The sequence below is a fragment of the Lissotriton vulgaris genome, chromosome 2_1 (assembly GCF_964263255.1).
Source record: "Lissotriton vulgaris chromosome 2_1, aLisVul1.2, whole genome shotgun sequence".
Taxonomy (NCBI): Eukaryota; Metazoa; Chordata; class Amphibia; order Caudata; family Salamandridae; genus Lissotriton; species Lissotriton vulgaris.
In genome coordinates, this window is record NC_141687.1 from 360,427,611 (window position 1) to 360,449,417 (window position 21,807).

At 46.9% G+C, this 21,807-nt stretch overlaps 1 protein-coding gene across 1 annotated transcript in view; it reads left to right on the top strand.

Moving 5' to 3' along the window:
• Nucleotides 1-21,807, top strand: part of BLTP2 (bridge-like lipid transfer protein family member 2) — a 604,102-nt gene that overhangs the window by 532,427 nt on the left and 49,868 nt on the right. Inside the window, exons 33-34 of the mRNA XM_086955158.1 lie at nt 18,275-18,361; nt 18,632-18,742. Coding sequence (XP_086811284.1) covers nt 18,275-18,361; nt 18,632-18,742 — 198 coding nt within the window. The remainder of the gene's footprint in view (nt 1-18,274; nt 18,362-18,631; nt 18,743-21,807) is intronic.

The following is a 21,807-nucleotide window of genomic DNA, read 5'->3' on the forward strand; positions in this document are numbered from 1 at the left end:
TGTTGCGGATATTCAGTATCCCACCAGATCCCCCTGGAGCACATTCGGGCCTCATAGATGCCTCTAATTGGATTACTGCTGGCAGATCTGTACTAGTCTGTGTATTTTGACCCCATTTCGGAGTCAGCACTTACTCCAGGATTGACGGCTGCTCTTTATCTTCATATGACACCAGGATCGGTGCCAGGCCCTAGCTTTGACATTGGCAGCGATGCCATCAATGCTGGAGGAAGACCCGATAGTTCTATTGGACTGAGAAGCAAACCTACTGCGACCTCGTTTGAAGGTGCACCCTCTCGACCTCCACATCGACTTGAATCGGATTTCGCCTAAATTCACCATCTCCTGGCCCTTCTGCTAGAGAATCTGCATTGTTCTCCATGGCGAAGGGCATCCAAAATACTGGACTTAGAAATTCCATCAATGGAAATTAAAACAAATTTGCTTACTAATGCCCTGCGACCCAGGCAGACCTTCCCGGAACCTCTTCTACCTTTTAATGATGCATTATTGGGCACACTTACCTTACGTACCTGGTGAAACCCAGGATCTTGTCCTGCAATAAATAGGAAAATTACCAAGAATCCTAGACCAGTTCTGGGAGAGCCATCTTTTGTGCTGCAACACCCAACACCTGAAAGCCTAATATTTCAAGCTTCTACCATCAGGCTGTACCCCAATGGTTTTCCAACCACCTCACCGGAGAGATTCGAAACAGATAAGTGTTTGGCAAACACATGTTTTCATCCACCAGTTTTGCCCTCAGGTCAGTCAATTTCAGTTCCTGGGATGTTATTCACATATATTGTGGGATATGGTGCCAAACATTTTGGCAACGGTTCCTTAAGATCTTTGGTCAAACCTGCAGCAATCCCACCCAAAGCCAACGGTTGTGACGGATGCATTGTTGCTTGTTTTGAGAGGTCATCTTTTAGAGGTGACAGTAAGAGGTCTCCGTTGGAAATCCTGTCTCCACATCAAGCCGTTGGATTTCCAGGTGATTCGTTTGGCATAAAAAGCCTTCCCCATGTCCATCAAGGAGGTACACGTACTCCCAAACAAAACTACCATGTGGCTTTGCAACAAGCAGGGAGGCGTGTGGTCGTGGGTCTTGTGTTAGGAGGCTTTGTGCCTCTGGAACTGGCTGGGTTTTCAGGGCATCTCCTTGGTTGTACACCACCTGGTGGGATCTTGAAATGCCCCAATAGGCAAACTCAGCCGGCGTTATGTACTGTATCAAGACTGGCAGCTGAACTCAAAGGTGCCACTAGTGTGTCTTCCATCAACATGGAGAACCCTGGCTCGATCTGTTAGCCAACACAGAGAATGCACAGTGTCCGAATGTTTGCACTTTGGAGTTTCCAAGGCATATCTCGCATGGAGATGCCCTTCGCCTGGATTGGAACTTGGAACTCCTGTATACCTTCCCTCCACTGCCTCTTGTCCTGAAAGTCCTGAAGAAGATCTGGAATGACGAGGTCCAAGTCTTTCTAGTGTCTCAGGATTGGGCTAGGAGTGTGTTTTATCCAGAACTTCAGACCAAGAACATCGGTCCTCTGATTCGGCTGCCTCTCTGGGAGGACCACCTGTTTCAACAACAGGGCACGGTCCTGCACAATTTATACCTCCATGATTGTAGATTGAGCAGCGACAGTAGGCGGGACCTCAATCTGGTTCTAACATTTCTAATGTGTACTCCATTTAAGCCAAAGCACAGCTGCCCTCTCCAATTGCTTATGATGAAGAGAGTGTTCTTCATAGAGATAACATCAGCATGTTGCATGAGTGAGCTGAAAACACTCTCTGAGAAGTAACCGTATACCTGTATTCTTCGCTCGTCTTCGTCCATCCAACGTGGAGGCAGGCTTTATCGCCAAGAATCAAAGAGAGCTCTCTGCGTTTTTATATAGATCACATCAAAGCCATTGGATGCATGATGAGCTGTTTGTGGGTTTCTCAGGGGTCAAGAAAAGGAAAACCTGTGCCGAAATGGACCATCGCTTTATGAATTGTCCTGTGCGTTCAAATCTGCTCGGACTGGCCAAGAATTAGCCTGTAGAAGGCCTATGGACTCATTCTACTAGAGCATAGGTCTTCAAACTGTGGGGCGTGCCACCCTGGGGGGGCGCAGCATCCCTTTAGGGGGGGCGCGCACTCCACCCCTCCACTTCTCTTCAATTATTGCTCCATTGTTGCTTTCAGCTCGAAACGCCACGTAAGGCTGAAAGTGCTTTACCCCCCGCCGCCGTGCGTCTCAGCTCGAGCTGCTGCTCTCGTGGTGTTCACACCTCGTACATATGCATTCTGATGAATTGCCTACCTCCACTCATCCGGCATTGTGTCTCTTCAGTGCAGACCTTAGTTCTTATCTTTAGAAGGAATAGTGTAGGCTGGGTGCCAATAGACAGTGACAGAGCGTTGCAGCAGTGCTGGGCCTACCTCTGTGTGCATAATGTTTCTCTCGTGTCTGACAAAAAATGGAAAAGAAGAACTGAATCTTTGTTACGATGTAGCCAAGTAAAGATCGGGCACTACAATAAACTAATACCAATCAATTCTCAATCTATCATGGTGACTGCCCTTGCTCTGCACCTGGCTTTATGGTGTGGGGGGTCGCCTCCGTCCGACAAACAAAACCATGGTGGACTTGTAAGGTTAATAATATTCTCGGCTGGGCAGTGTCTGGAGTCTTATCTCCAGCATGCCTAGGCTGTGCCTACCAGGCGGATTTCCGCAGCACTCCCAATAAAGAGTGTGGAAATACACGTTTTCCAGGGAGGAAACATTTCAAGCAGGAAACTGTACCAGGAAGGTGATCAAAGGCAAGATTTAGACAAGTGGGGCTGGAATCTTGCAAACTACTCAAGAAACGTTAGTCTTTCCTTCTTGGCGTTTTATCATCTGCACCATTTGATTCTCTAAAAGGAAGAATCTTATAAGGAGACATAAAACATTTCACAGGGTCCCCCTAGATCTGGGAACTAGCACAATCCTGTACTCTCGAGGAAACACTGTCAGTTTGTAGGGAATTATGATAGGCATCCAGCTGCATGTGGCATTTAGCACACAACACACGTGTACTTGAGTTGAGGCGTTTATTTACCTACATAATCTATAAGTTAGAGATCCCGCTCTATGACCTCTATCTTTTTATCTCTGGATTCTGAGCACACCTGTCTGGCAGAGCTTTTTCCACCACTGTTATAAAAAATGTATTCACACCAGCAGAGTAAACCTGTCACTCCTCATTCTAGTGACACTTTAATGTATTGTTTAGCCTACTAGACAGCACATCCATAGTAGTGCATCATATGCATTGTTTTTAGCACATGGTAAGGACTCTTTTGTTTAGCTAGGTGCCATCTTAGAAATAAGGCTTTCCTCTCTAAGAGCAACATGTTTTGCATTATGAGCAAATGTTAAATATGTACATGCTCAATATTATTGGTCATGTGTTCTTTTAAAAGAAAATATTGTTTTTTGGTGTGGAAAAGGCACACATAAAAAATATCAGAGACATTATGCATTCACACACTTCTTGATCGGCTGTGTCATTACTTCTTTTAGGCTCCCTTTTTCTGATATCTTGTCTAGGGGCAAGGATGTGGCGCAATAGCCAGAGCCGATGACCGCGGAGCTGGGGAACCAATTCTTGGTGTTTGCACAACATCCTGTGATTCTGGGCAAATCACTTAATCTCCCTGTGCTTACAAAAATGAATGTGTGTCTGTGTAATGTAAAAGATGCTCCTCTAAAGCGCCCCAATACCTTTGGGTCATGTTCGCTCTATATCAAACTGAAGAAAATATATTACAAAATGTTGTGAGCACTCCCTTTTCCAGGTACTGCTCAAGACTGGAAGTGGAGCACAACCTGAGGATGGCAAAAGCAAGAATATATCCATACATTATCTGTCTCTGTGGAGAAAAACAGACAGACTCCTCACCTGTGTTTTGGGAGTGTTTTTACTAATCTATCCTACATTTTGTGTTTTATGTGAAAAATAAAGCACCAATGTATTTTTTGGTGCTAATTTTTTCTTGGAGACTTTTCGTTTGACCTTTATATTAAGCACATGCACTACAAAAACTTTAGTTTACTTAACACTCTTACTTTATTTATCTTATTTACCTTATATGACCTGGGCTCTGCAGGAGGGAATGGCCATCAATAATGCAGAGTACCAGCTTTCAGTACATTTTTGTCAGAAGGTGGTTGGGGGGGCTCGATGTGTAAAAGGGTTAGATGGGGGGGGCTCAGCCTACAAAAGTTTGAAGACCTCTGTACTAGAGGAAAAGCTGCTACCACTGCACTGGCGCACTCTGCTACGTGGGCTTGGGTTCACAAAACATTGTTGCCTGTATAACCTGGTCCGACCCGAGGGGCCATAGGTCTGTTCTGTCCTGCATGATTTTGCTGGGGTGTCCCACCAACAAGTTACTTACCTTTGGTAATGCTCTTTATGGTGGATAAATGGTTTTTATTTTTAAATAGAGTTTTATATAGCACAAACTAGACCCGAAGATATCAGGTATCAGAGCGCTTTACATGAGCACCAGTTTTGTTACAGATGGACACATTCATTAATGCTCAAAATGCTCACCGACCTGCCCTCCTCCTGGTTCTGTGGAATAGACTCTTTATGGTGGCTAGTCTATCTAACCGCAAATTGCACACCCACCCGCCCTCCTCCTGGTTCTGTGGAATGGACTCACATGCTCCATGTTAATAAGAATCAAAATTAGAAATCTGCACACTGGTGCAGTTGGATTACTAAGGCTCTGTATCGGAGGGTGTTGACAGATATCGGAAAGAAACTGACATTAACTTGCAAAGGTGGATTACCTAGTGGCCCGAAGTTACTTCAGGGGCGATATGGACCTGATGTGGAGCCGCACCGCTCCACATACCAGAGCGCGAAGGCATTGCTAAGAAAAATATCTGGATCAGGCATGTGGGTATTCAAAATGTGAGGAATCTACGGGTAGATAGAGTAGCCACCAGAAAGAGCATTAGTGAACGTAAGTAACTTGTCAGTTTATCCTAGCAACATTATTTAGTAGCCCTAACAGACTTAATCCCAGCGCAAGGCTTCAGTCCCATTCTTTGTTGGCAAGCGGAGCTTGCCCCAGTATTGGAACTTTCATAGATTCCCATGCTTTTGTATCATTCCCCGTCGTCGGAATGGGAGTCTCGGTAACAAAAATAATATAGCAGTAGGTACAAAAGAGAAAGAAAAAAGGCCTAGGCCTCATTCCCTTTTGTAGCATATCGCCTCTTTTTGTAAAAGAGACCAAACTAAGCATCAGCCAATCAGAAGAGCCTCACCCTATAGAACCCTCCTGAAGGAACCACAGAGCCTCAGATTTTCGTAGCCGTTGTGTAACAGTAACCACAGCTGCTGAAAGCTGAGCTTTTCTCGGGGAGGAGGGTGGGCGCATGGGAATCTATGAAAGTTACCAATACTGGGGAACCAAATTTACAGGTAAGTAACTTGTTTTCTTGCCCCAGTATTGGAACTTTCATAGATTCCCATGCTTTTGTATCAGAGTAGCTAGCAGTAAGCAATGAAGCACATTTTGTGGCATAAATATATAAATATCTCAGTATGCATACTTTCATAAGAGAATAAGTATATACACATTGGAAAAGCCATTCGTACTAACATTAGATACAAAATGTGCAGAAATAGGAAGGAGGGATAGTAAGGAAAGCTCACCAATCAGTGGAAGAGGTTCGTCAGGACTGCCCGGCCCACAGCTGTGTCATCCTGAGTCAAGGATTCCAAGCAGTAATGCTTCGTAAAGGTGTGTACGCTGCACCAGGTCGCAGCTCTGCAAATGTCTCTGATGTGTACTCCCGCGAAGAGAGCTACAGATGAAGCAACGGATCTTGTGGAGTGTGCTCTGATCCTTCTATGCAGCGGTTTGCCTGCTGTTGAGTGGCAATATATCATGGCACTGGAGATCCATCTTGTAATACTTTGCTTTGAAAGAGGAAGACCCTTGCATGGACCACCAAAAGCAATGAATAATTGTGAAGACTTGCGAAAACCTTTGGTGCGATTCAAATAAAATTTCAAGCACCGCTGCACATCCAGAGAATGGAGTGACCCCTCCGCTGGTGTGGAAGGGTGAGGCAAGTAACTTGTTTTCATCTGCTGCATGTGCACCTCTTGAATCTTCCACAATCAAAATGTGTCTCTATGATGGGAATCTGAATGCAACAATTGGTACAATCTTACCCAAATAGGGATTTAATAGTAGACACACAGAGGACCCGGCATATTGCCAGTTAAAATGGTACAGTCCCTATGTGGCAGTCATCTGCTTGGATACCGTACGCTGAATGTGCTCAGTAAAAAACATTTTACAATTAAATTTAACACTTAAATATTTATAAGAGATTATAGTTTGCAACTTTTCATCATTTATACCAAAAGGCTTCTCCCTATTTCCAACACCTGTGTTTAATTAATATTAATGACCAACCTATTTATTGATCAACCCATTTATTGCACGATTAGTGCCTAAAGCCATCAACTTCACAACTGTGTCATTTGTAAACCGTGTGTTTATTCAAGGTGGGTTCCACATATCACTTAGGAAACAGACTGCTGAATACGAGAATAGTTCAGACACAACACATTCTGCACAACAACCTTTCTGTCTTTTTTGTCCCACACTTACCCATAGTTACCGGTGCCCAAGTATCTATCTGCAGTGCAATATGATGCACAAACAATACGCTGAGATCCCTTTAGCAACCAGAGTGGACCACTGTAGCTTGGGATCAATGACATCAAAAGCCAATTAAAAATCAAGGAAACATAAGCTTAAAATACCAGTACAGGTTGTTTTAGGTATAATGTAATCAAAGACAAAATGTTTGTGCAAAGTCAACTGGCCCGGCCTGTTTTTTAGGACTCAAATCTTGACTTTTTGCTGAGTCTTCAGCTGGAAGATAGTTCATCAGAGTTCTACTCTAGGTTATCCTCAAAGCTGACTTTTCACAACTTTTCTGGAAATGTTCAGCATCTCTGCTGGCTCGTTCTCTTTGCTTAATACAGAATTTGGTCCAGAGGAAAATGCCTTTTGGTCACGGATGACTCTCTTAAGAAAGACTGATTTATTTATTTGATTTATATATTTATGAAGTACAGCATGAACCAATCTGCTTGGCACTAGGACACAGCTAAAAGTTGAACTGGACGAGGCCATGCAGAGACCATGACAGCTGACCAGCTCCACAGTTATTTAAATAGAAACGCTTTGGATGCTTTCCGAAAGTCAAAATGATTTTTAATTTGCCTTAATGGAAATTCGTACGTCATTCTATAGAAAGGAATTCAGAAAATTGATGAACCATCCCCCCTATGAGTAGAATAACGCTATTTAGATAGCACAGGGTATACCAGTCCACCCAACACATTTTTCAAAACAAATGTTGTAATAAGGTGAGTGCTAAACAAGGAAGGAGACCCGCCACCCTATTGGGTCTCCCAAATAGAACATAAAATACAATGTCATATCACAATTAAATGTCCATCATTAAATATTTGATGTAATCACAAGAATCTTTGTGTTTTACTTCTCTCAAGAAACAAGGGTGTAACCAATCATATAATATTGTTTTTCGACTAACACTCATGTGGTCCATAATCTTTTCACTTAGAGGTCTAATGACACTATCAACATAACTGTTAACCACACTTCAAATAATTGTGTAGACTAAAAAGTTAGTTGCTCACAATATAAATACCATTATCCAGTTTGTGTTGCAGTTATCAAGAGCAAATTTGCAGACAGTTGCCACATTGGTAAAATCCTTGCATCTGAAAGAAACAGGTTAGTGTTAGATTCCTTACCTTAGAATATCCCCAGGCGTCAGACTGGATCCGGAGAGATTTTTCGTCAGAAGTACCCTTGCGTGTTGGTAGGTGTCGTATGCCGCTCCGCGGCTGTCGTCATGATTGCCGGGATGACTTCGTTGGAGTACTTAGACGCCGCGCGGTGACGTCAGTTCTTCTTTTTTCCACACCAGCAAGCGCAGATCCGGGAAGGGCTAGTACCCTAGTCAATTTTTGACTAACTTTTTGGCCTATTTTGGCTATTCTTTTCGAGTCGGTTTTGACTCCTGGGGCCGGTAGGGATGCCTGGATTCAAGCCATTCGACTCCTGTAACCGCCTGATGTTGGTGACCAACCCCCACTGCCGGTGTCTCTACTGCTTTGGGGCCGACCACGACGACAAGTCGTGCCCGACTGCCGGACCTCGATTGCTAGGCGGGAGCGGTCCCGCAAGCTCCTCGAGATCCGCAGCCATCACCACTCGTCGGGCTCGAAGTCCTCCGGTAAGTCGAGGAAGAAGAAGTCGAAGAGGCGACATCGCTCTTCTGACTCCCCTCACCGGTCGCGCGACTCGGCTGAGGGTTTGGGTGACACCACCCGTGCGGCTCCTCCGCTGGCGCTGACCCCAATGGTGTCACTCCTGGCGCCGTCTTCGGATGCTGCCGGCGGCGGTTTCAGCCCCGGTCCAGGACCGGCGTCGATTCGTTAGCAATTCACCTATGACCCGACTCCTTCATTTCTGCCTGATTATCAGGACACGGATGAAGGGGAGGACTGGGGGGTATCTGAGGACCCTCTGGCACAACAGTGCCAGTTAAGTCAGGACTGGGCAGATGAGCTGGGGGAGGCCAGTGGTCTGGATACATCGCCTGACACTGGATTCATCTCTCCTCCCTCAGTGGCTACGGAGGAAGGTGCTACCTATGGTGTGGTGTTGCGCAGGGCAGCCAAGGCCTTGGCTCTTGAGCACCCTGCAGCGGCCGTGAGGACATATCTCCTCACAGAGGTGCTTCAACCGACAGTAAGCTCTTCGGAGCCTATGCTGCCGTTCAATGAAGCCCTCACGTACGTTCTGATGGGCACTTGGTCCAAGCCCTCCACAGTGCCCCCTGTAGATCAGAATGTGGCACAACGCCACCTCCCGGCTCCGGGCGACCCCTGCTTTCTGTTCGTTCACCCTACCCCAGAGAGCCTGGTGATCCAGGCCTCGACGTCCCAGACCGTGTTCTCGACTGCTCCTCTAGATCGGGAATCTAAAAGGTTTGACCAGTTTGGGAAGAAATTGTTCTCCTCACTGAGTTTGGGGTTGCGGTCTATCAACACCGCTTGCCTTTTGGGCCGTTACACCCACTCCTTGTGGGACACGGTTGCGGACGTGCTGCCCCAGTGTCCGAAGGAGGCCTAGGCATGGTTCGCCCAAGCACTTGCTGAGGGGCGTGATGCAGCACGTTATTCATTCAGATGTGGACTAGATACCACGGACTTGCTAGGTAGAGCGATTTCCACGACGGTGGCGATCCGTCGCCACGCCTGGCTGAGGTCTGCCAATTTTTCAGGGGATGTCCAGTCCACGCTCATGGACATGCTCTTCGATGGCCGTCTCCTTTTTGGAGACAAAGCAGATAGTGCGCTTGAGCTTTTCAAGGACTACAGGGCGACGGCCAAGTCCTTGGGCCTGTCGGGCCAGCTCCAGCAGACTTCTGCTTTTCGCCCCTTTCGTGGCCAAGGAAGGGGCATCCCCACACGTTCGTCCAGCCACAGGCCGCAGAACCAACCTCAGCGCGGTCGTGGACCTGGGAACCGCCGTGGCGGGGGGACAGAGGCCTGGTCAGTCCACATCCACTCCCGCAGCATTTGCCTCAAAGCCTTCCTAGTCCGAGCTTTCAGGCCGATTCAACGCCAGTGGGGGCAGGGTCCGCCATCACCTCCTCCACTGGCATACCATCACTTCAGACAGGTGGGTGCTGCAAATCGTCCGAGGGGGCTACTCCCTCCCCTTCGAGGCGACCCCTTCAGCCATGCCACTGCAGTACCACCGCATGTCAGGGGATCACCTGCAACTTCTGCAGGCGGAAGTTACTGCCCTCTTGGCCAAGGGGGCCATCGAGCGCGTTCCTGGGCCACAAGTAGGACGTGGTTGCTACTCCCACTACTTTCTGGTACCCAAGAATGGCAGAGAAGGCCTACGCCCTATCTTGAACCTCCGGAGCGTCAACGGCTTCCTCCGGAATGAGAAGTTCAATATGCTGACTTTAGCTCAGGTCCTGGCTGCCCTAGATCCTGGAGACTGGATGGTAGAGATGGACTTGCAGGACGCATATTTCCACATCCCCGTCCTGCTGGTGCTACCTGCGGTTCACGGTAGGCCATGAGCAATTTCAGTTTACCGTGCTCCCCTTCGGCCTCACCAGTGCCCCTCGGGTGTTCACGAAAGTGATGGCGGTGGTCGCAGCTCATCTGCGCAGATCAGGGGTTCCAGTCTTCCCCTATCTCGACGACTGGTTGTTGAAGGCGGGCTCGCCCCAGACAGTCGTCTCCCACCTCCAGACTACGGCCGACGTCGCACATGATTCCCTCTCAGAAGCTCCTCTTCATCGGAGCGGTTCTGGACTCTGCGCAGTTTTCTGGATATTCAGGCTCTGATTCCGATCTTTCAGCCTTTATCCCGAGTTTCGGTCAGGTTGGCGCTGCGGCTACTGGGTCTGATGGCCTCCTGCATCCTACTGGTGCATCACGTCAGGTGGCCGATGCAGGCTCTGCAGTGGGACCTGAAGTTTCAGTGGACACAGCATCAGGGCAACCAATTCGACCACGTCCTGATCTCGGAGGGCACTGTGAGATAGTTGCAGTGGTGGCTCACGGACCGCGATTGGGTCAGCGGCAGATCCCTCTCCCTTCCCCAACCAGAGCACATAGTGATGACGGATGCGTCCCTCCTGAGATGGGGGGGCCACATAGGAGAGGCGGAGATTAGAGGCCTCTGGTCTCCGGCGGAGTCCCGGCTTCATATCAACCTTCTGGAGCTGCGGGCGATCCGACTTGCACTGAAGGCATTCCTTCCCTCTGTCCGGGGAAGTGTAGTGCAGGTGTTCATGACAACACCACTGCCATGTGGTACTGCAGCAAACAGGGTGGGGTGGGGTCGTGGACCCTTTGTCAAGAGGCTCTGCGCCTCTGGACATGGCTGGAACACCAGGGCGTCACCCTGGTGGTTCAACACCTGGCAGGTTCTCTGAACTCAGCCGCCGGTGCATGATGGATCACGAATGGCGTCTGAACTCGGACGTGGCTCAAGGTCTCTTTCAGCAGTTGGGAGAGCTTTGGTTAGATCTATTCGCCACTGAAGAGAAAGCGCAATGTCATCAGTTCTGCGTGTTGGAATTTCCAAGGCAGCACTCGCAGGGCGACGATTTTCGTCGTGAGTGGAGCTGCGATCTGTTGCACGCCTTTCCGCCTATACCACTTCTGCCCAGAGTGGTGAAGAAGATCCGGCGCGACCAGTCCCAAGTCATCCTTGTGGCTCCGGATTGGGCACGAAGATACTGGTATCCCAAGCTACTCAGCATGTCGACCCTCCAATTTGTTTGCCTCTTCAGGAGGACCTTCTGTCGCAGCAACAGGGGACGGTCCTCCACCCGAACCTGTCCAGTCTGCACCTACATGCGTGGAGATTGAGCGGCGACAGTTGAGGCCATTTGACTTGCCTCCTGAAGTCTGTGATGTGATTCTGGCAGCCAGGCTTCCCTCCACAAAAATGGTATATGCTTGCAGGTGGAACAAACTTGTGGCATGGTGCACAGCAAAGGCTGTGGATCCACTTTCTGCCCCGCATTCATAGGTTCTCCTCTTCCTTCTTTCTCTTGCCCAACAGGGCTCTGCTCTGGGTGCTATCAAAGGCTATCTTGCGGCCATTTCAGCCTCCTTGAGGCTTCCTGATCAGCCTTCTCTTTTCAAGTCCCCTGTTGTAAATAGATTCTTGAAAGGCATCACGCACATGTTTCCTCCTGTTCCTTTCGTGATGCCTCGGTGGAACTTGAACTTTGTTCTAACCTATTTGATATGCGCTCCTTTCGAGCCACTTCACAATTGCCATCTACGTCTTCTGACTCTTAAGACTGTATTCCTGGTTGCCATCACCTCTGCCAGGAGAGTGAGTGAGCTCCAGGCTCTATCTTCTAAGCCTCCTTTCCTTTCTGTCCATCCGGACAAAATTGTCTTGAAAACTCGTCCTTCTTTCCTGCTCAAAGAGGTTACAGCCTTTCATATCGGGCAGTCCATCACCTTGCCCACCTTCTTTTTGTCTCCACATCCCTCGAAGGAGGAAGAGAGGCTCCACCGTCTGGACCCAAAACGTGCGCTCTCCTTTTATCTAGACTGCACACGCCAGTTCCGGGTGGATGACCAGCTCTTTGTTGGTTACGTGGGTGCGAAGAAGGGACGGGCGGTGCACAAACGGACCATCTCTCGGTGGGTTGTGTTGTGCATCAAGGTCTGTTACTCCTTGGCAAAAAAGGAGCCTCCTGTTGGGCTGAGGGCCCATTCCACTCGGGTCACGGCGGCTACTACTGCCCTGGGTCAGGGAGTCCCCTTGCCGGACATCTGTCCGGCAGCTATGTGGGCTTCGCTGCACACGTTTGCTAGACACTACTGCCTGGACAGCCAAGTCCGGAGAGATGGCTTTTTCAGCCGTTCCGTTCTCCAGGACTTTCTGGTGTGATCTTGCTTTGCAGGCCCACCACCGGGGTTGGTATTGCTGGGGTATCTATTCTAAGGTAAGGAATTTAACACTAACCTGTTTCTTTCAGATGCACAAGTTACTTACCTTCGGTAACGATATATCTGTAAGAAACAGTAGTTAGTGTTAGATTTCTTACTGCCCCACCCATCCTCCCCGTTCTGCGAACCGATATCTAGGGTTAAGGACATCCCTTTCAGGGCCCTAGTTTCATGGCACTAGTGCCGGTCTCTGGCATGGCTCGGCATTCCTGGTGAGGAAAGCTATGTACAAGAACTGACGTCAGCGCGTGAGGTCGGCGTCTAAGTACTCCGACGATGTCTTCACGGCGATTACGACGCCAACGACGGACGCGGAGCCGCAGACGATCCCTACCGACCCCAGGGGTACTGCTACGCAAAACTTTCCGGATCCAGTCAGACGCCTAGGGATATTCTAAGGTAAAGAATCTAACACTAACTACTGTTTCTTACATATATATCGTAACCGAAGGTAAGTAACTTGTGCGTTAGGAAGAGAGATTTTAACCCCTTGGGCTCGGCCGCAATTCTGCTCCTGTGCGGCCGTTTTTAAAAGTGGGCGGGTTCCTGATGGTCCCCAGCCGTCATCAACACACGAGCGTCGTGAAGCATGACGGCTTGGGGCCGTCATCTGCACCGAAGGGGTTAAAACAGATTTCCGAATATCGCTGTACAAGGTGCAGAACAATATAAAATGTAGCGTGGACTGGTGGTTCTCCCATTACATGGGCAATTTGGTAGATTATAAGGTCCCTTTTCATTGTCACGAAATGCAGTTATATAGTGTATTGTGACAAATCTTAGTCTTCTTAACCTCATGCGCGCTAGCGGAATTCCGCTCGCACGCTGAGATTTTTCAAAACGCATGTTACGTGACGAGCTGGGCTCGTCATCAGCGTGCGAGGAGGCTACACCATGACGAGCCCAGCTCGTCATCAGCGTGGAAGGGGTTAAATAAAAACTGTGTTGGGTATTTCCTATCATTGTAAGGTATGTCTGTATACCCAGCACAGAAGGGATTTGACAATAGAGGTTAATACTATGTTTTTGTTTAAACTCATCAGTTCTAACGCAGTCCATGGCCGAGATATATTTTAACTTCAACTCATTTTTAGTGATGTCTAGTATAGCTGTCTGATCCCCTTTATCAAAGTCTATCATACAATCTATCAGTAGATTTTGGATATACTCAAGCCATGGGATTTTATTCCAGTGATCAAGGCCAGGCAATCCTTTATTATGTCCGTAGTAAATTTTGTCTCTTCTTTTGCCCACAACCCTCGCCAGAATGTAAGACCCGCTATTCTGATGGTATCACTTATGTATGATACAGCCAATTCTTTGTGTACAATATAATTGGCTGTGGAATTTGGTACTGCCAGTACTCTTTTAAAAAATGTATTTTCTTACATTTGTAGGGATGTGATGTTTGCTCTCCCCCATATTGCAGCCCCATAGCAAGCACCAGTCACACACGTAGTTCTATATAGAGTAAGTATCTCCCTCACAGGCTTATTTCCCATTTTGGCTGAACATCTAAGATTCCCTCAGCGATTCTTAAGAATTTCAGGTTACATGAATCAATGTGAGGTTTCCAGGTGCCCTTTCTATTAAAAAGCAGGCCCAGGTAAACAAAAGTTGGCACTCTACGTATGACTACACCTCCCACATTATGTTGTCCTTAGACTTGCAGAGCGCTTACTTTCACATCCTGAACCTACACTCCCTCAGGAAGAACCTTCGGTTTGTGGTGGGTGTTAAAATACTACCAATTATCTATTTACAGTACTTCCTTTCAGATTGACACCAGCACCTGACTAAGTTAAAGGCAGTGATGGCAGGCTATTTCAGATGGCCAGGAATCACAGTAGTCCTGTATCTGGATGACTTACTGATTAAAGCCAAGTCACCCGAGCTGGTATTTTCTTAGCAGTCAACAGCTTCTCTGTTGTTCGGCTTGGGGCTTTCAATCAGTCGCCTTAAGTCTCACTCGGACCCCTTTCTGTGTCTCCTGTTCATAGGATGGTACTGGATAATATCCTCCTCAGAGCTTACCCAGTTATATATATATTTGAGATATGATTCCTATGTCTTGAAGGTCCTCAGTTTGCTCAGTCTATTGGCTTCCTACATCTTCCTGGTGCCTCATGCACAGTGGCATATGGGTACGCTGCAGTTATGCCTTTACAGGCAGTGGTTCCAATATCAAAGGGATCTAGAGGATCCATTGTGGTCCCCAGGGATACTGTAGTGGAGTTTATCTGGTGGGAAAGGGTGGAGTACCCCTAGTAGGAACGTCCTGTCTGCTCTTGTCTAGCAATGGCCACGTGTGTTGCCGACTCTTCTACCCTAGGGTGGGAGCACATTTGGCATACTTGGATGATCAGAGACATTTGGTCTCCAGAAGAGCATGGTTGTCATCACTGTCTGCTGGAACTGAGGCACTCCAGTTGGTACTCAAGGCCTTCCTCCCAACACGTAACGGTCAGTCAGTCCAGATTTTGACTGACAATAAAGCCACACTATCGTACCTGAACAAACTAGATTAGGCCCTCAGACTCTATCTAGAACTTTTGATACTCTGGACCCGGACACACCATCTTGGCCTGTGGATGGTGGACAACAGTCTTTCTCATTCTCTAAACACCACAGGTGACAGACTCAGTCAGCGTCATCTTGCCATTCACAAGTGGCATCTCTATTTGGAGGTGGGACAGGCCCTCTTAGCCCTTTGGGGCACTCCTCACAAGGACCTCTCTGCCTCTCAAGACACCAACAGCACCAAGTTCAGAGTCCTCCCAACATCCATCTCGGGGATCATTGAGGGATGCTTTGAAGCGGATTTCCCCCATACCCTTGATTCCTTAGGTTCTAAGGAAGTTTTGGCACAACCGGCCCAAATTCATTCTTTTTCCCCAAGACTGGCCAAGAAAGGTGTGGTATACAGACCTTCTACACCTGTTGACTGTTGCCCCTCTTTGTCTTCCACTTATAGTGGATCTGCTGTCCCAATTGGGGAGACAGGTCGTACACCTCATTCTTCACAACCTACATCTTCATACGTGGAGATTGAGCACGGATATCTTTCACATACCACCAGAAGTGGTAGACATGATCTTTGCAGCATTTTGCCCTTCCATGAAGTCAGTGTTATCAAGGAGATGGAACAAGTTTGTTTCCAGGAGTGCCGAGAGGAGGATTGATCTTTTAATAGCTTCTCTTGCCAAATTACAACAGTGTGCTCTGTTCTTGGTACAACAAGGCTGTGCAGTGGCTAGTGAAGGGATACATCATAGTACTGTCTCTCTCTCTGTTTACCAGATCACCCCTCCCCGTTTAAATCTCTGTTAGTAATGAGATTTCGGAAAGATCTGACAAACTTGTGTCCACCAACCTCTTTTATAATGCCTCAGAGGGACCCTATTTTGTTTCTGGCATTTATATAGGGACTCCATTTGAACCCTTGCACAGTTGTCAGTTGATGCTTTTGACATTAAAAAACTGTTTTCTAATTGCCATCACCTTGGTTTGCCAAGTCAGTGCATGGTTGTCCGACTCCTGATTACATGTTAGTACTCAGACAAGTTAGGGTTGCAAACTAAAGCTACTTTCCTCCCTACAATGAGGTGTCCTTGCCATGTGGGACAATACATCATTAGCTGTACAAAAGAATTTTGCTCCGACGACCAGCTCTTTGTCTGCTACACTGAATGTAAAAATGGAAAGGCAGTGCTAAAGTGAACTCTGTCTCATTAGATCATGTTGTGCATCAAGATTAGTTATGCCCCCCTAGCAAAGAAAGACCTGTCTGAAGTAATCAGGACTTATTCCACAAGAGAAAAATCCTCCACTTCAGACCTGGCTTCAGAGGTTCCCAGTGGATAATATCTGCAAGGTGGTAACAAAGTCATCTCTCTATACTTTTGCGAAACACAATTGCTCGGATTTGGAATTGAAGAGAAGGGGTCACTTTGTCCAGAATGTCCTTCACGACTTTCTGATTTAGTTCTTCACTCCCACCACCCAACATGAGTATTGTTTGGGAGTTTGTTTAAAGGTGAGTAATTTGCAGGTAGAAGTTTCGATCAGAAGAAAAAATTCATTATCTTTGGTAATGATCTTTCTGGTGGTTGTTCTGTCTACCTGCATATTCTGCACCGACCCCCTCCCTGTTTTGGAGGAATCATATTGCTTTCATAATAGAATGGCAAGTTAGTATTGCGATGCAGCACTGCTTGGTTGTCAGTCATCTTGATAATGGTTGGAAAGTAATAGTAAAACCAGAATTGAACTAATGTCAGGGCACCGGTCCTGGCGTTATTTGATCCCAATAATGTCATCACGACTTACGATGTAATGGAGAGGGCAATTTCTGCCGGACAGCTATTGCAAAAGTTTCCAGAATTGTCTGGAGCCTGAGGACATTCAAAGGCGAGGAATCTGCTGGTAGATAAAGTGTCCACCTGAAAGATCATTACCGAATATGTTACTTTTTCTTTATGAATGTACCAGTGGAATCGTGGAACATTTGAGAGAAATATTTAGATTACACTTTAGACCACTCATGCCACCCATAGCTGTTACTTAATGGTCATGTACCATGTTATTTGATATTGTCCCACTGTAGCATTTTCCTTACCTTCAGTTATGTTATTTCTGGTGGATACTCAATCTAATGCAGATTTGTCACCACCCCCTCCTCCCTGTTCTGTGAAATGGCTCCTTTTTCATCTAAATAGGTCCAATATTACAGATCTGCATGCTGTCATGATTGATTATTTTTGGGCTCATCTTCCGAGGACACGTTCAAAGTCTAGAAAGAACCTGATTTCAGTGCGCTTGGGTGGTGCCTATATTTGGCTCCAGTCATCACTTCTGGGGTGGAGCATCATGACACCACTGGTTGTAGGGGCTATACTGTTAAAATCTTCTTTCTGGATCCAATCTTCCAGTCTGCCACCTGAACATATTCTAAAGGTGAAGAATCTGCAGTTAGATAGAGTATCCACCAGAATGAATGTTAACAAAAGTGAGCAAAGTTATTCTTTTTGCTTCTTTGAACATTGAATGGTTTCAGATTTGTGTGTTTTTAACTGTAATAGTCTAGTCGTTGACTCTTGTTCCACTCTATTGCCAAATGACTGTGAAATACTGCCAGATATTGCTTTACTTCAGTGAGTGTGAGTAATTGATAGCTAAAAGTCCAAACAGCAACATTACAGTCATTCTTAGATGCTCAAGCACAGTTCGTAGTTTGGGCAACAAGAACACATGCCATGTCTTTAATTAAATGAGCTAACATCTAATCCACTAAACTTTTCAATACACTTGCATTCCACATCATCTACATGCACTATCTATCCTATTTTCTCCTGTTAGTTGATTTGGGTTTCAATTAACTCGTGTTCGCTCACATACAATTTTATAACATAGCAAAGCTTATGCATTCATTGTCATTAAGCAAGAGCATCCAGTCTTGGAAAATTGGAATGTTGATAAGTCAGGTTTGGTGGCTGTGCCACACTGGATCATTTGATGGAGGTGGTGATCTGTTTAGCAAGAGGTCTTTGGGTTTTTCCTTATATATTAATGTTCTGATAAAACTGATATTCCTAGACCTAGGCAACCATTCTATAGAGGGGTTGTAACCTGTTGGTTTCTCTGTTGCAGGTGAATAAGTCGGATGACACAGCAGAACATCTCTTGGAGCTGGGATGGTTCACAATGAATAACCTCCTCCCTAATGCTATATACAAGGCAAGTGACAAAGGGGCAAGTTCTTCTATAACACTATGAACCGTAGAATAGTGGAGAGTAAAGCACAGTTTATAAAGAATAAAGGCTACAGTTCGAAGAAGAGCAGGACATTTTCTTAAAAGAGAGTGGCTATTTCCTGCGCTGTGATAGGCAAGGGTGTGATGTGCAGCATGGGCATAAAGCATCTTGCTATGTGGCTTTGAAGAAAAGGGAATCCTTCCACTAGAGTGAGTGAATGTAGCTAATTTTTAAGCTTTATATTTCCTCCAGGTTGTGCTACGGCCTCAGAGTCCCGGGCAGTCCGGACGGCAGTTGGCCCTTCGAATCTTCAGCAAAGTTCGGCCTCCCGTTGGTGGGATCTCTGTTAAGGAGCATCTTGAGGTGAGATCAGTCAGCTCAGTGCATTTGTCTATAAAAGGGTTCTTTATCTGTCTATACATACGTATGCTGGATATGCATATCCTAAAGAGGAATCATAAGCCATGGTGAGCGATGATACCGGAGACAACAGGGCCTCCCCTCCATACCACTTGCCTAAGCTGTGTGTGAAGTATAGACCTCATTTTCTAGTACTTAATTTAAGGCAATCTGAACATTCTTTTCAAAAGTAATGTACTATTAATTAAAAACACAGAAATCAGTTACTTAAAATTGAGCAGAAGAAACATAAAAAGATTATTCTAAATTGGGAACTTTGTAGCGAGGAAAGTAGAGTTCAATTTAAGGTTTTGCAGCGTGAATCTTTCTGGATTCACTATGCTGTGCCTTATTCCGCCATCTAGTGGTTGTGTCCTGAATTGTAGTATTTCTTATTTCTTTTTCTTTTTTTGTGACCCAGGTGGGCGTCGACATACCACCATTTGGTGTCCTTTCGTGACGTCGACGCGCTTCCTCCGGAAGCTCCCACCTTTGGTCGCCATCTTCAGATTCTTTTTTCCGCTGTTGGGTCTGGATCAACAGTGAAGGAGCTACAATACTTTGGAGAGAATAATCAACAAAACATTTACAAACACATCGAAAATATCACCGGAGAAAACACCGCATTACAAGTAAAGACAGAAGTCACAGAATAGGAGAGAACATCAAAGAATTCGACGTTTCTACCGAGAATGTGCATACATAGGGCTCCCTGAACACTGTGATGGACAAAACTCCATTTAAATTCTGCGCAAACTGCCACCACAAGTACGCACAAAAGGACCAACACCCAGTTTGCAATCTTTGCCTGCCGCTTGGCCATGGAAGAGAGGACTGCAACGCCTGTGCAGCGTTCACCCCGAAGACCCTCAGAGTAAGGGAGAGGCAAAGAAGAGCAAACTACAACATGCAGTAGCAGGGGACACCTCCATCGCTCCGAGATTTGGGACTTTCCAGCGGAGAGGAAGACAACATCGCCGAAGGACCGGAGGACGCCATAGTCGTCCAGGTCAAAAAGAAAACGTCAAAGGAGGTAAGAGAGTCCTCAAACCCCAAACACTCCACTGATACTCACAGAAGCGAGTCAAAGTCCCCGAAAGGAGCAGGGCCGTCAAACCACTTGACGTCAACAACTGCATCCAAGGACAAGCAGCCCGTCGTTCCTTTCAAAAGGACTCCAAGACAGCGAAATCCCAAGACAAGGGAAAAGTGTCAAAAAGCAGCCACATAAAAGAGGCCTCCACGTCAAAAACGAAGGCCAGGAAGCGGGAACGACTTCGACGTTGACAACCGCGAAGAGAAAAGCAGAAACTCTCAAAGCCGAACACATGGCTGAGATGGAATAGAAGAAGAAAAGGCTTGAGACCGAAATGGCAAGCATCTTGCAACGCAAGAAAGACTTCGACGAAGAGATGAAATTTTACAGCATTCTGTCGAAAGCCACAGCCGAAGCCGAAAGGTGCTTAGAGGAATTTCTACCACCGACCCCACCTGAACCTAAGAGGAACAGGAAGAGGAAGAGCTGTACAATGGCGACGCCGAAGGGGAGGAAGACTAGCAAACTTACCAGGGATCAACATCCTCGGAGGCTCAGGACTTGCAGTTGCAAGATTTCAACGCCGAATCCCTGGAAGAGGGTGTAAAATCCTATCCATCGAGGCCTCCGTCGCCGGACGACATAGGGATCTACAATCAAGTCATCAACAGAGCTGCAGACACATATGGAGTGCAGCTAGAGGAAGAAAAACCCCTATCTTGCTACCTTTTGGAGACATTGATACCATCTCAGACTAGAAGCCAGTTCCTGTCCATGCTCCCAAGTGTACTGGACATGGGGAAGGAGGCCTTCAGGGAGCCTGCTATGTGTAGAACAGTAACTCCACGAGCAGAGAAGAAATATAAACACTCTTCAAAGGCTCCCATGTACATTAGGGGATCAGTACCAGCCGACTTGATCATCACATCCACGGCTAGGAAGAGAGCAGATATACCCACAAATACTGGCCTACCACCAAACAAAGCGAGCAGGAGGATGGACCTAATGGGTAGAAAGATGGAAAGAAGCGTGGCGATATAATGGTGCATCGCCAGTTCCAATGCGCTCATCAACAGACATGCATACCAGCACTGGAAAGAAGTGGGCAAACTCCTAAAGCACATACCAGAGCAATACCAGAGAAGGACAAGCCACTTGGTAAAAGAAGGGGAAAACATGGCAAATTAATGTCTGTAGTCTGCCCTGGACGCAGCGGAGACATCAAGCAGGCAGATGATGCTTGGGATAACAGAAAGGAGGCATGCCTGGCTAAGGATATCAGGCTTCAAGAATGAAGTTCAGAACAACATCCTCAACACACCCTTCAATGGTGAACAACAGTCCGGCAAACCAGGTGATGACAAACTGAACCAACTAAAAAAGGACAACGTAACAGCTAGGTCCATGGGGACGCTGCAGTTTAGAGGTATGAGAAGAGGGACACCATCGACGGGCCAACTAGTAGGGGGAACCACCAACCTGTGGCACCACACCAAACCTTCCTACAGGGTTATCAAGGAGGTAACCAGGGGCAACAGCAGGGACAGCAGCAACAAAGCTGTCAGTACCAGCCCAGAGGCAATCCTTTCGAAGGTGCGGCCGAGGAAGGGGTAACGGACAGAGAGGGAGTCAGCCACCCTCATCTAAGTGACTCATCAGCAGAACCAACGCACACACGGCCAAGATCTCAGGGGGTGCGGAAAGAGACAACACAAAGACCACAAACAAATCAAGATCTACAACAGTTCCTCCAACATACAACACCAGTAGGAGGCAGAATAAAACACTTCCTCCAGGAGTGGAGGAAAATAACATCAGACAAATGGATACTAAACCTTATACAATACGGGTACGGTATAGACCTGGAAAAACCACCTCCAAACAGAAAGCCAAGAGGCGGAGTACACTCAGCAAGGGAAAGTACACAGTTGCTGCAGGAAGCATGAGAACTTCTAAGAAAAAGAGCCATAGAAATAGTACCATACAAAGAACG